We start from the raw sequence: 13,123 nt of genomic DNA, 5'->3' as shown, positions 1-13,123 counted from the left end.
AATGCTATTTCCATGGTAAAAGAGGAAAGGAAGGCATTAAACTCATGTTAACTTACTCACACCAAAGAGAAATGCCAACTTTCTCTAAAAGCTGTTTCTCTTCAATACTGCTTACTGATAATTATGATTACAAAGACTAAGGCAATAGCTTTTGCTTTCTATTTGTTCTTCCTTTGTTATTTACTCAAGTATTCTTTCCTCTGACTTACAAATACCTGACTCTGTTTTGTAGTTGGTTATACATGTGTAACAGCATGACCACGAAGAACTTCTAGATTGTCTTTTAAGATTGGTGCAGTGTGTGTTCTCTAAAGAAATAGTATTAAACTAGACTAAACACAAGAAGAGCAATACAACTGCAGTAAATTACTTGACATTACCTCCTGCTCAGAATTTGGGTATGTACTTTTTGTCATTCACCTTCTAACCCACTCGGATTGAATGGAAACTTTCATTTAGGTGTTCACAAGGCTATTTCCTCCACACCCTTTGATATCTGATATTTAGGTCAAATATCACTTCTTACTATGGCTTAACATGCTGCCCTACATAAAACATTAACCTAATTCCTCTTTGCTAACTTTTTCTCCACCAGTACTGGGGCTTGAACTCAGGGCTTTCGGCTCTCACTGGGCTTTTCTGCTCAGTTCTGGAGCCATACCACACAACTCTATTTCCAGCTCTTTGCTGGTCAACTGAAAATATGGATTTTTTTCAGCTGGGTTTGAACTATAATCTTCAGATCTCAGCCTCCTGTATAGCCAGGAGTGCAAACTAGTGAGCCACTAGTGCAAACTTCTCCCTTAAATTCTTTTTTTTGGGGGGAGGTAGGGGGAGGTGCTGGGATTTGAACTCAGGGCCTGGGCACTGTCCCTGAGCTTTTGTGCTCAAGACTAACATTCTACAACTTAGACCCATTTCCAGCTTTCTGGTAGTTAATTAGAGGTAAGAATCTCACAGACTTTGCTGTTTGGGCTGGCTTCCAAGCTCAACCTTCAGATTTCAACCTCCTGAGTAGATGAGGTTATAGGTATGAGCCACAGGTGCCTGACACCTAACTTAAATTATCTTTACGTTGCTATGCTCTTCCTCCTTCCCTCCCTCCTCCATCCCTCTATCCTTCCTTCCTCCCATTAAAAACGATTTATTGCCTTCTAACATTCTGGACATAGAATTGGTTTTTTATTTTTTAATGTGAAATGCTTCACAGATTTGTGTGTCATCCTTGAGCAGGGGTTATGCTAATCTTTTCTGTATCATTCCAATTTTAGTATATATGCTGCCAAACTGAACACAGAATTGGTGTATTTGTAACATGTATAATTTGTTTTCTAATCCTTTTGGCCAATGTAAATGCCAAAAGGGCATCTGTCTGATTATTTTGCTTACCAAGTGGCCACGACAGTTGATATTAGATGTTTTCAGATGTATGGACTTATTTTGATAATAGGAACAATGAATATAAATGATGTGTTGAAGAGAACTCAACCTGCCAAACATGAAAATCTCCTTGAGAGCCAGCAGGGATTCTGCATAAATTAGGAATACCCAAACACAATGTTATTCTTTCCCTAAATTTCTGAAAATAATTACAAAGTACTTAACCTCTCTACTCCTTAGTCTGTACGTTTGTCAAATGAGGGGTTTGATGTAAGTACTCTCTGAAGATTCATTTCTGACAGTCTAAGAATTAATGGCAAGTAGGCAGGTCAGAGAAAGGAGCGAAATAATTGAGTCCAGAAAAGTATGTGTTGGTTCCAATTCTATCACAGTAATAGTTGAAGACCTTGTATAATCTTTCAGGGCCAAGCTTCCTTATCTACAAAATGAGGGGAATGGAATAGATAATTATTAAGGTCTCTCTGAGCTCAAATATTTCATCATGCTTCGATACTGAGTTGTCCTTTTGCTTTTAACCTTGTCATTTTGTGCTATCCTTTTCTTTCTTTCCTTCCTCCCTCCCTTCCTTCCTTCCTTCCTTCCTTCCTTCCATCCTTCCTTCCTTCCTTCCTTTCTTTTTTTAAAGATGCCTGGCACTTGTAAAAGGAATTTTGGTGCCCTTCCCTCAGGTTCCTCCCTTTTGGGGGGTATGTTTCCTGATTTCTTAGCTCTTACCTTCAGGGAATCCATCCCAGATTTCCAGGCGATCATAGCGACAGAACATGCCGCCTGGAGGATTGGGGTCCAGTTCCAAGTCAAAGCTTTCAAATTCCAGGACAATTTCAGACATCTTTGGTGCAAAGATGATATAAGTGCATTCGAGGCTGTTGGGATATTTTTCGGGGAATCCGGGGGACTTTATCACCCCACTGGGTGCAGTATAGTTCTGAGAACACTCAGGACCTATAGATAGAAGAGAAAACAGCACTGAGTGAGCATCCTAAAACCTCACCTAGAAACACTTTGGGCAGACAGAACATTTCTCTAATAAAATTCCACCATGATAACCACTGTCCTAATCAGTCATTACCCAGCCTTTTCGTATTAGCGATTGGTACAGTAAGAGTCCAGTTCTGATTTATTGTGTTCACCTTAGTTTTCCATTTGTGTAAAGCCATTTAAAGACTTCTACTGTTGCCGGAGGGAGGGGGGTGGGGATGACAAATATCAAATCATGTGGGAACAATGAATGAATAAGCTGCAGAAATCTCGACAGAGCCCTAGAGAAATAATTATAGTTCCTTCAAGCTTAAATCTTTAAATCTTGAGGCTGACAGCGCTTTATTGGTGAAACAGAACATTTACAAAGGGAGGGAGAGAATTCAGCAGAGGGAGCTGGGGTTTCAGATTCCTCCAACAGTGACTCAGTAACTTGGCCAGATGTGACCTATGCCTCTTTGACAGACTGAATGCGAAAAGTAATTCGTACATGTACCCTGGTGGGTGACTCATTGTGAGTGGTGTTGACACAGGTGTGCGGCAACATGGGGCTGTCAGGGAGGGTGCGATAAACTGTGATTACAGGTTGTGGAGCTAGGAGTCACCTAATATCAACATCGACATCTTAACTTTCCCCAAAGTGCCAACAATAGTACTAACATCACCCTAAAACTGCTTGTTCATGGATGTGTGTGTGTAAATGGATAGATTTATGGCAGGCAATTTTAATGATGGCTGAGGGTTGTCAAGATGTCACCAAGGATCAAGAGCATTTGTGTGTAGATTTGGAGCTGACCTTACAACTGCCCAAATGACCATGATTTCAGCCACGGGGCCCAAGGACAAACAAAATAGTATTTATTATACAACTGAAAAGCCATCAGTCTCCAGAACATATTGTCTGGTTGCTCATTATGTAAGGATCTCTGGATAAGAAATGACCTGACCCTTTTGAACCTTAGGGTCAAATGTAGATATGTTCAAGTCAATAATTCTTCCTCTGTACATCTGTCTCACTGGGGCCAGCAGGCTGAAGTGATGGGCCTACCAATCCCATGAATAGTCACCGGAATGAGACTGAATGTTGAAAGAGTATCTTTCATTGAACACCCTCCTCTAGTGCCAGCAACTAAGGTTGAGTGTTAGGAATCCATGCAAATAAAATGTAAGTGGCAGGTCCCTAGTGTTAGTGGCTCAGGTCAGTAAGCTGCACCTTCACCTTGGTGCCTTTACAGTCTCTATACAGAAATGAATTGCTTTCTCCTTGAGCACAGTTAGATGCCCATGGCCCAAGGGTGCAGAAGAAGAGAACTGATTAGGCAGAGAAAACCTGGCCAGTGGAGGTATGACTTGTTAAGAATACTTCCAAGCCTTCTGGGATGAGGCTCCCTGTGTCACCATGATGGCCTTAAATGCTCTTTTGTTTAATTTTGAATAAATGAAGTTGTCAAGCTGGGCACCAGTGGCTCATGCTGGTAATCCTAGCTACTCAGGAGGCTGAGATCTGTTCATAGCAGTTCAAAGCCAGCTCAGGAAGGAAGGTACATGAGACTATTATCTCAAATTAACCACTAAAAGAAAAAAGAAAGAAAAAAGCTGGAAGTGGAACTGTGGCTTAAGTGGTAGAGCAGAAAAACTCAGGGACAATGCCTGAGTCCAAGCAGCACGCACGCGCACACACACACACACACACACACACACACACACACACACACACACGTCAACATGTTCCATTTTGTAATATCAGTTGTAGTAAAGGTTTTAAATCTCTCTATCACTTGAGCCACACACCACCAGCTCTTTAAATCAATTTCTAAGTTACTCTAGGGACTTTTTTGATGATGGTAACTATGAAAGTTTGAATCATGAATTCACAAAGAATATATCTGTATGTATATATGCATATATGCACATATGTATCTACTTTCTTTCTTTCTCTATGTATGTATACACACACATTGTAGAACAGGATATTGAGGACCTTCTAGAATTTCATTTCCAATATATAGAGACAGACATCTTGAACACTTTAAACCTGCTCACCAGTATTCTGTGTAAGGTCTAATAAGGCAAAATTAAGAGCTAATAGTATCTTTTTAAAAGGAAAAACTTGTGGCTAGGTGTGGTTTCTTATGCCTATAATCCCATCTACTCAGGGGTAGAGATCAGAAGGACTAAACTGTATCTGAAAAATAATAAAACAAAAAGAATGCTGGAAGCCTGGCTAACGTGGGACTGTGCCCACCTAGCAAGTGTGAGACTGAGTTGAAAACCAATACTGCCATAAGAACCCTAAAACCTAAAAATTAGACATAAATTTTTCCATGTAAGATTAAGTTTAAATGAGAGACAAAAGGAATGATGGGAATTAATGGCACATTTTGAAAATGGAATGTATTTCAGTGTTTGTTTTGTGCCCTTTCCAGAAACTGTGTCTATCCACCCCAACCCCCACCTAGTTGTGGGGCTTTGAACTCAGAGCCTGGGTGTTGTCCATGAGCTTTTTGCTCAAGGCTAGTGCTCTACCACTTTAAGCCCCAGCTCCACTTCCTCACTTTCCTGCCTGTACTGTCTTGGAACTGAAACCCTCAGATCTCAGCCTCCTGAGTAGCTAGGATTACAGGTGTGAACCACCAGTGCCTGGCTCTATCTTTGACTTTCTAATGTATTTTGACAAAACCTGAGGAAATTCCAAGAGTTCAAGAAAAGAACTCAATTGAACCAGAGGAGAGCTGGGTTCCAGTCCTTCTAGTCCTGTCTTTAACAATAGCGTACTGTGTTGCTCAGGGCCTTTTAAACCTTCCTGTTTCTCAGATTCACTATATAACACAAGGGAATTGAGTTCTGGACTTGACAAAATATATCACTTATGAATTCAAGATTCTGACATTTCCTATTTTCTGCAGGGTACATCAATTTTTGTTTTAATATTTCCTTTTTTATTTTCTTCCTATTTTGTTATCTTTATCAGAGCCAAACAATTACTTCCTCCAAAAAGCTAATCATTAGCAACACGGATACATTAAAGGATGCTGTAGTTAGATGAAGGTGAAGTACAAACATGAGGCCAATGGGAGAGCTGCAAGGATGAGAGGAGGAGGGCCTACAAGAAGAGGGGAGCAGGAAACGCTTACAAGATCAAGAACAGCCTATGTAGCTATACATATGCCCTATCAGCTGTTAATGATGATAGGGTTGGACTATAATAATAGTTAAGGTGCTCTCGGGAATTTCTATTAAATATGCAGAGACTTGATCATATAATCTGTCTCAGGTGGCCAATCCTAGTCTCAATAAATAGCACCTCTCACCCACACAGAGAAGCCTCTTCCGGCTTCAGGCCTGGAAGGACCACAGGGGGACGTGGTGTGGTCGCAGAATGGCAGGCAGAGAGGCTTGAGTTTCTGACAGAAATTTCTTTAGAGGATGAAAATAATTGAGAGGTTAGCAATCCAAGGTTTCAACATCTGGCTGACAAAAAAAAAAAGGGAAGTGAGGTCCCCTTGGAAGAGAATCAGGGTGGTCCAAGATGGCTACTAGAGGTGCAGAAAAAGGTGGGGACTGGCCTAGATCCAATGTCAGACTCTTCTACATGTGCAGCTTTAGGGCTTAGAAGTGGCTTAAAATCTCTCCGAGAATGGTTCCTAACCTGCAAAATCAATAGATAAAAAATAAATTTCCTGCTTTCATTGAACTATGACTAATATAATTCTCATTAGAGGAAACTTGAAATAGCTACACTCTAAAAGAAGTGCTATATTATCAAAAGAAGATAGATTCATGAATTCTATAATGCCACTAAATGACTTTTAAGGAAAAAAACCCTTAGCCTGCATGTCTATCAATAAATATCATATGTGCAGTGAGAAAAAAGATGCAATTTATATTTGCATTTTCAAGTGATACCAATATAGTTGGGAAAATGAAACAAACGTTTCGTTACAAAATTAAGTGGAATGTATGTGTGTCGAGTATGCTTGTATGCACAAATACTGCACATACTATATTCAGTATACATGCAGAGGACAATTTGGACCAGGGTGTGGAAAATAGTCAGATGAATTAGGAGGACTTGCTAAGAAGAATGTGTTTGGAGCCAACTTTCCAAGGAGGTCAAGGGCATCCCAGAAGACAGCAAAGGCTCCGGGTGCTGGAGTTCCTGGCTTTATCCTTGACCCCTGTGATGTCTATTGTTTCCAAGTTTATCCTCAGTGGCAGACACTGGTTTCCCTGTTCTTTTCATTTTGTCTCATTGTCTTAACAAGCTTGTGCTGGCCCTATCCTCCACTTCTTTTCAAATAAAAAGCAGGCTCTAAGCTTTCCACAGTGACAGAATTAAAACTCACAGTCAGGTCTCTGGGACTCTAATCTGAACACCAGGATGCCAGGCTGTGGATATATGAGAGCTGAAGGAAGACAAGAGCAATCAAAGACCAGATGAGGTCTGGTCTCCAACAGGAACTGAATCCAGGTTAGTATCTAATGTTTTGCTGTTTTTTTTTTTTATTGGCTGGTGTTCTGTCACCTGAGCCATACCTTTAACCCTCCCTCCAAGGCTTTCTGAAGACAGGGTTGGATGTTTATTGGAAAAACAACATCAGAACTAAGTAGCACCAGGAAAATGATAACTTGAGTTACCTGCAGTGAACAGAAGGGAACTGTACCTTTGATGAAAACAAAAAAGAACTAGAAGTCATATTGGATACAGGCAGTCCAAAAGAGAAAGAACAGGGTTGGGAATGTGGCTTAGTGGTAGAGTGCTTACCTAGCATACATGAAGCCCTGGGTTCGATTTCTCAGTACTAAATAAACATAAAAGGCCAGAAGTGGCTCAAGTGGTAGAGCGAGTGCAAGCCTTGAGCAGACAGAAGCTATGGGACAGTGCCCAGGCCCTGAGTTCAAGCCCCAGGATTGGCCAGAGAGAGACAGAGAGACAGAGAGTGAGAGGGAGAGAGAGAGAGAGAGAACAGAACAGTCCATCTTCGAAAGATGGTGTTGGAGAGCAGGCCAAGGAAACCACAGCACTAGTAAGAATAACAGTAATACAAGGAGAGTTGAGCTTATTTGAGTGGAAGATGGCAGATTCTTGATGAGCTAGTGATTGATCTTATTCTGTTTTCCCTTTCAATGGTCTTCAGATCTTTGAGAAATACTGAAAATGAATGACTATTCTTACCCTTTTCTGACATCTTTCTCTTTGATATTGCCACATGTCAATAAGCAAGCACATGTAGATGTGTGTATGCATATACCTGCATCTATAATGTGATAACTATCAAACAGCTTTCAACAAAAAAAAATCTGTGCCTATGTAGCAATCAGTTCATACTGATGCATATGTATGTTACCATTTGTACTAAATATATCTGCTCCATGGGTGTTTACACTGATACTTTATGGAAATTAAATGTGTTCACACTAATAGCATATATAAACTAAATGTGCACACACATATATTTCTGAGGAAAGTGGGGGACAAGACCAGAAATATTTAATTGTTTTAAAAGCTGTGTTTCTGTTTTTGGAAACTCCTAATGGCTCTCTTCTCATCATTCAGTAACAGTTGACCCAGGGGATCTTAGGTTTCTGAAATAGCCAGAAGACGTGGCTAGTTTTTTCTATTAAAACAAGTACTCTCTTAAATTCAGGACAGTTCCAAACCTGAGTCTCTGTCTCACATTAATATCAACTTTAAAATGTCAGTTATAGAAAAATTGAATATAACAAATATGAGGAAACAGATGAGTTAAACTGCTTTCTTGGTTTGTACCTAGAGTGTCACTTAAATGGCTGCTTTGGAGAGGTCATGGAACATTTAAGCAGTGGGACTACTGAGGGTGGGTGGTTCTTCCACTCATTAATAGAAATGGGACCTCAGCCTTCTCTCTCTCTCTCTCTCTCTCTCTTTCTTATCTTGGCTATGAGGTGAATATTTCCTTCTCCCATTTCTCCTTGCCATAGTGTCCTGCTTTGTTACAGGTCCCCAAATAATGGGGCCAACAGATCTTAGATTGAAACCTCTACAGCTGTGAGCCAAAATAAGCCTTCCTTGTTTTGAAATTGATTTTCCCTGGTATTCTGGTACAGTAATGAAAACTGACTAATCCAAGAGTGGTACGTGTGTTTAATCTCTCAACACTGGTGCTTGTTAATTGTCAGGTCCTATCCATTCAGATACCTACCATTGTAATAGAAGATTAGTAAAAACTTATATTAGCGTGTGTGGTTGATATTTCATTCCTAAAGACAATACCATCAAAAGCTGTTTTGTTTCCTTCAACCATTTCATTATGTGAAGAAAGCCTCTTCTCCAGATAGTGATATACACAATAAGGCTGGTAGGTAGCTTTGCATTTCCTGGGAACTTAAGTTTTAATTTTGCAAAAAAATAAAAATAAAAGGATGAGAATGAAATAAGAATAGCTCTAAGGTAATAGGAATTAATTTCATTTATAAAAGAAGTCCCACTTTCAAAATAGATTGAGCGTTTTCTGAAGTAGGAAAATAATAACATGCTCTTCAAAGGTTTTTAGCTTATTTTTTTGAGAATTTTCCTTATAAACACTGGTCAACACACTGCAGTTTTGAGTCTGAAATACTTTTGTTCAGTTTTTTTTTTTTTCTTTTTTGGTGCCAGTACTATGGTTTAGACTCAGGGCTTAGGCATTGTCCCTTAGCTTTTTCACTCAAGGCTGATGCTTGATTACTTGAGCTACAGCTCTATTTCTGGCTTTTTTTAAACACGTTAACTGGAGATAAGAGTCTCAGAGACTTTGCTTGGAACCACAATTCTCAGATCTCAGCTTCTTGAGTAGCTAGGATTACAGGCATGAGCAACTGGCCCCAGGCTACTTTTATTCAGTTTTAAACTTGCCTTCTAAGTAAGTCTGAACCAATCATACCATTGTTAGTTTTCCTTTATTGAAGGCATATTACATATTTTTACAATGGGAATATATAATATTTTATGGAAGGATAAAAACATTGCCCTCCATCATCTCACTTCATATTTTGTGAATCAAACCGCATGGAATGACTGCTTAGTGGAACATGTTCTTTTGTAAGTTAGTCACTTACCTTTCTTGAAAATCTCATACCGGATGGAAAATCCTGCACCATGTGTCTCATAGTCAGAGACAAATTTGATGAAAAGAAATGGCCCTGAAGATACTACTGGAGAAGGGGCAATCTTCCCACAAAACTTTCCCCATAAATGCCCGTTTTCATTTTCTCCATCGATGACTTCCACATAGTCATACCTAGCACACAAACAAGCAAGGAGAAAGGAGATTAATGAGAAATACCTTTGTCTTTGTTCCAGTACTGGAGCTTGAGCAAAGTCTTATCCTCTCACTTAGCTGTTTTGCTCATGGCTGATGCTCTGACACTTGAGACAGCTCCACATCCAATTTTTTTGCTGGTTAGTTGGAGACAAAAGTCACACAGACTTTTCTGCCCTGCATGGTTTCAAACCACCATCTTCAGATCTTAGACTCTAGAACAGCTAGGATTACAGGCTTGAGTCACCAGCACATGGCTCAGAAAAGCCCTTTTAATTGCAGTAATTTAAAAGCTCATATTATTCAGCATAGTCTGTCAAGAAAAAAAAATGTGGTTTTTGTACCCACCATTGCCATGGAAAAGAAAAAAATAGTGAAATGAAATAATTAAAATGGACTACATCATGTCTGTATACATCATCTGGCAATGCAGAACTATTAAGAATAATGGTGTCCATTATACTTGCAGACAATGTCAGTTAAAGTAACCAATTAACAAGAAAAAGAAAAATCTCCTGAGTATAATTCTCTATTATTAAATTGTGTTCCTTTGTCTGTGGTGGTAGGGTGTCAATACATAATGCTATGCATTCTTTTCAAACTGGGAAGTTCTTTTATGAATTCAGAATGTCTCTTTGGCTAGTCCTCTCCATGAACAATGCTTTGATTTCTGTGCTCGACCCTCTAAACATATGGCCACAGAATAATAAACAGATTCTTTACTATTTTAACTCAATTCTGCCAAACTCCAGACTTCTCAGAGAAAACTCGCTCAGTAGCCACAGTTATAACACAGATTATTTGCCCCAGACTCCTCTTAGATTATAAAACGTAATTTAGCCACAGAAAAAAATGTTTATTTAAAAATAGAAAGTAAATTTTGTTTATACCTACCAAGCCAGATCTTTTTTAGAGGAATATTTTTGGAAAGTGAAATCACTAAGATGATGTGGTTAACAAGCAAACAAATGAACAAATTTAGGCTTAAATAATAATTCACTGAAGAGACAAAGTACCAATAACATATCTCTAAAGATCACTCTAGAAAAACAGATATCCTTAGAGACTATTTGTTTTTAAAAGGTAGAAGGCTGTGACTGTGTAACTATTGTCCCCAACTAAATTAAGAATACTTTGTTTATTGAGTGTTAGATATTTCTTACCATCTTGCTCTTGCTTTCCTTTTCATTTAATCAAGCTACCTAAGGTCTTCATTTTCTCCCAGAACTGTCATAAAAATGATTACAACCTATTCATTTCCAACCTTTATGTTATTTCTATATTTAAGTTGGTTCAAAAGTCTTGGGACATATTAATTTCCAGCATGGCTAAAATATGACAGTCACATTAAACTGAATCTGGCAATTTGAAAGCAATCAAAGTGGGGGGAATATTTATGATGACCCAAGTCGTTTCTTTAACAATCCCTTTCCAAACTGCCCAGGACACATGACTTACGTTTACATAAAATCCCAGGAGACAAAAGCAAAGATGATATCACTGGTAAAGTGGACAAGCTTACAGCTCTCTAAATTAAAAATGACATGACCTCATCAGTGAAAATTGTGTGCCAGCGTTGTATATATTGAGAAGCAAATAAAGCTGACATTGACAGAACTAAGCATTAACATATGTGATTGTCTCAAATGTATTTCCTCATTGCATGTGATATTTTCAGTAGGAATCACTTTGCTTGCAACGTCTCTAGCCTTTCCCAAAGCCATAGAAACTCACAGTGGAATTGTTCCTTTCTTCATCTTGGAGAGATGCTTTGCATTTAAAAGAAGACAAAGGAGAAGAGGGAAGAAGAGGAGGAGGAAGAAAACACTAGTTTAAACTGCTCACCAGTTTTTACAGGCAAAGGGGGCAGCTGGAAAGAAGGCACCTCTGTATTCAGAGGCCTCCCAGACTGGCATTTATGAAGTAATGCCTTTCATCTCTCCTGCTTCATTGACAACACCAGTCTGCATGTTTGCCCCATGCTTTCTTATAATCTAACTGCAATTTGAAGTGTTGACTGTGTTTGGCCTGGTAACTGTGCACCCAGCTTTGCAATATAGGCCTTTTACTCGAATCTTGACATGGTCTGAATACTAAGTGGCCTAATCTGGGTACTTGCTGTCTAGCAGGCTCAAGTGGGAACAGAGAATGGGACATTTCTGTGAGATGATTTTCTCCCAGGTATCACAGCACTCAGCTAACTCAATCAGGGAAATGCAACAGTTTTTATTTATTTATTTATTTTTAAATTTTGTTGTTGAGCTGATACTGAGGCTCAAACTCAGGACCTGGGTGCTGTGCTTGGACTTTTTCCCTTAAGGCTAGTGCTCTATCACTTGAGCCACACCTCCCCTTCTGGTTTTTTTGCTGGTTAATTGAAATAATTTGCTCCAATTTTTTCTGGAACTATGATTAAAATACTAGCTTTGCAGAAGACCAGTGCCCTGCAAAGCTAGTATTTTAATTCATATATCCTAGGATAGTAAATACTAAGCTCTTCTCTTGGCAACAATCAAAGGTATTTTTAAAACTTGCTGTGTGTGGGGGGTGGGGGAGGATAGGGTAGGGAGAGGTCCAGGGGTGTGATTAGAATTCCTTCCTAGCAAGAGATAAGTCATTGCATCCTTAAGTGCCAATTTTAGGAAAGTGAATTATTCAGGGATACCATAGTTACAATTGTAAACTGGAAAGCTGCTATCATTTTAACACTTCCCTTCAAAGCACATCCCATCCAAAGAGTATCACAAATAGCAGTTCTTCTAAATGTTCAGAAGAGTGGATGTATCAGGCCCAAGTTGTAAAGGATAGGATTGCCAGGGATGTTAGGAAGCAGCTTGTGTCTCTCTCTCTGGAGCTGACACCAGTTCCACGCCACAGAATTCTCACTGGCAAACACAGTGCCAAGAATGCAGCTGGTGTGCCAGCTTCCCTCCCTGGAGACTAAATGTGTCACCACAGCAACGCACCCAGCCGGATTGGCTTGAGGCCCAGCATACTGAGTTTGCAAATTTTGCTCCCCCCAGCCGGGGGTTGCACATTGCTCTGTTGCTGCTGCCAGTGTAACAAACATCGCCATGCTTGGAATGTCAGGATCCCCAAGGGGAGACAAAAGACTCTGCAAAGGTGAGTATGAGGGCCCCCATTTGACTCACTGCAAGGGAGACCTGGGGCTTGCAGGGAGGGGTAGGGGTTGGAACTCCCAGAGCTACAGGAGGGCTCTAACTCCTTCTTCCCTTCCTTTTCGGGTGGGTCCCTACGCTAGAAAAAGACTGCTATTGAGGACAAGGGAATCCAGTCTGGATCCAGAGAGCACCATCCTTCTATGTAAGAGTCTAGAAGCTGGTCCATTCTGTATCCCTGATCATAATACAATGATGAGCCACATCTAAGAAAGAGCCCATAGTTTCTGGGAGGCTGGGGTAGGATTTGGAGTTCTGTGACCTCAAGTACTCTTATCTCTTGAG

General features: G+C 39.9%; 1 protein-coding gene across 1 annotated transcript in view; it reads right to left on the bottom strand.

Moving 5' to 3' along the window:
* Positions 1-12,735, bottom strand: part of Nrp1 (neuropilin 1) — a 95,574-nt gene extending 82,839 nt beyond the window's left edge. The window contains exons 1-3 of the mRNA XM_013009238.1: positions 12,626-12,735; positions 9,457-9,638; positions 2,116-2,343 (exon numbers count right to left, since the gene is read on the bottom strand). Of these exons, the coding sequence (XP_012864692.1) occupies positions 2,116-2,343; positions 9,457-9,638; positions 12,626-12,735 (520 nt within the window). The remainder of the gene's footprint in view (positions 1-2,115; positions 2,344-9,456; positions 9,639-12,625) is intronic.
* Positions 12,736-13,123: the final 388 nt, after the last annotated feature.

Source organism: Dipodomys ordii, unplaced genomic scaffold, assembly GCF_000151885.1.
Source record: "Dipodomys ordii isolate 6190 unplaced genomic scaffold, Dord_2.0 Scaffold9, whole genome shotgun sequence".
Classification (NCBI taxonomy): domain Eukaryota; kingdom Metazoa; phylum Chordata; class Mammalia; order Rodentia; family Heteromyidae; genus Dipodomys; species Dipodomys ordii.
The sequence above is the reverse complement of the archived record's forward strand: the minus strand, read 5'-3'. Positions and strand labels throughout refer to the sequence as shown.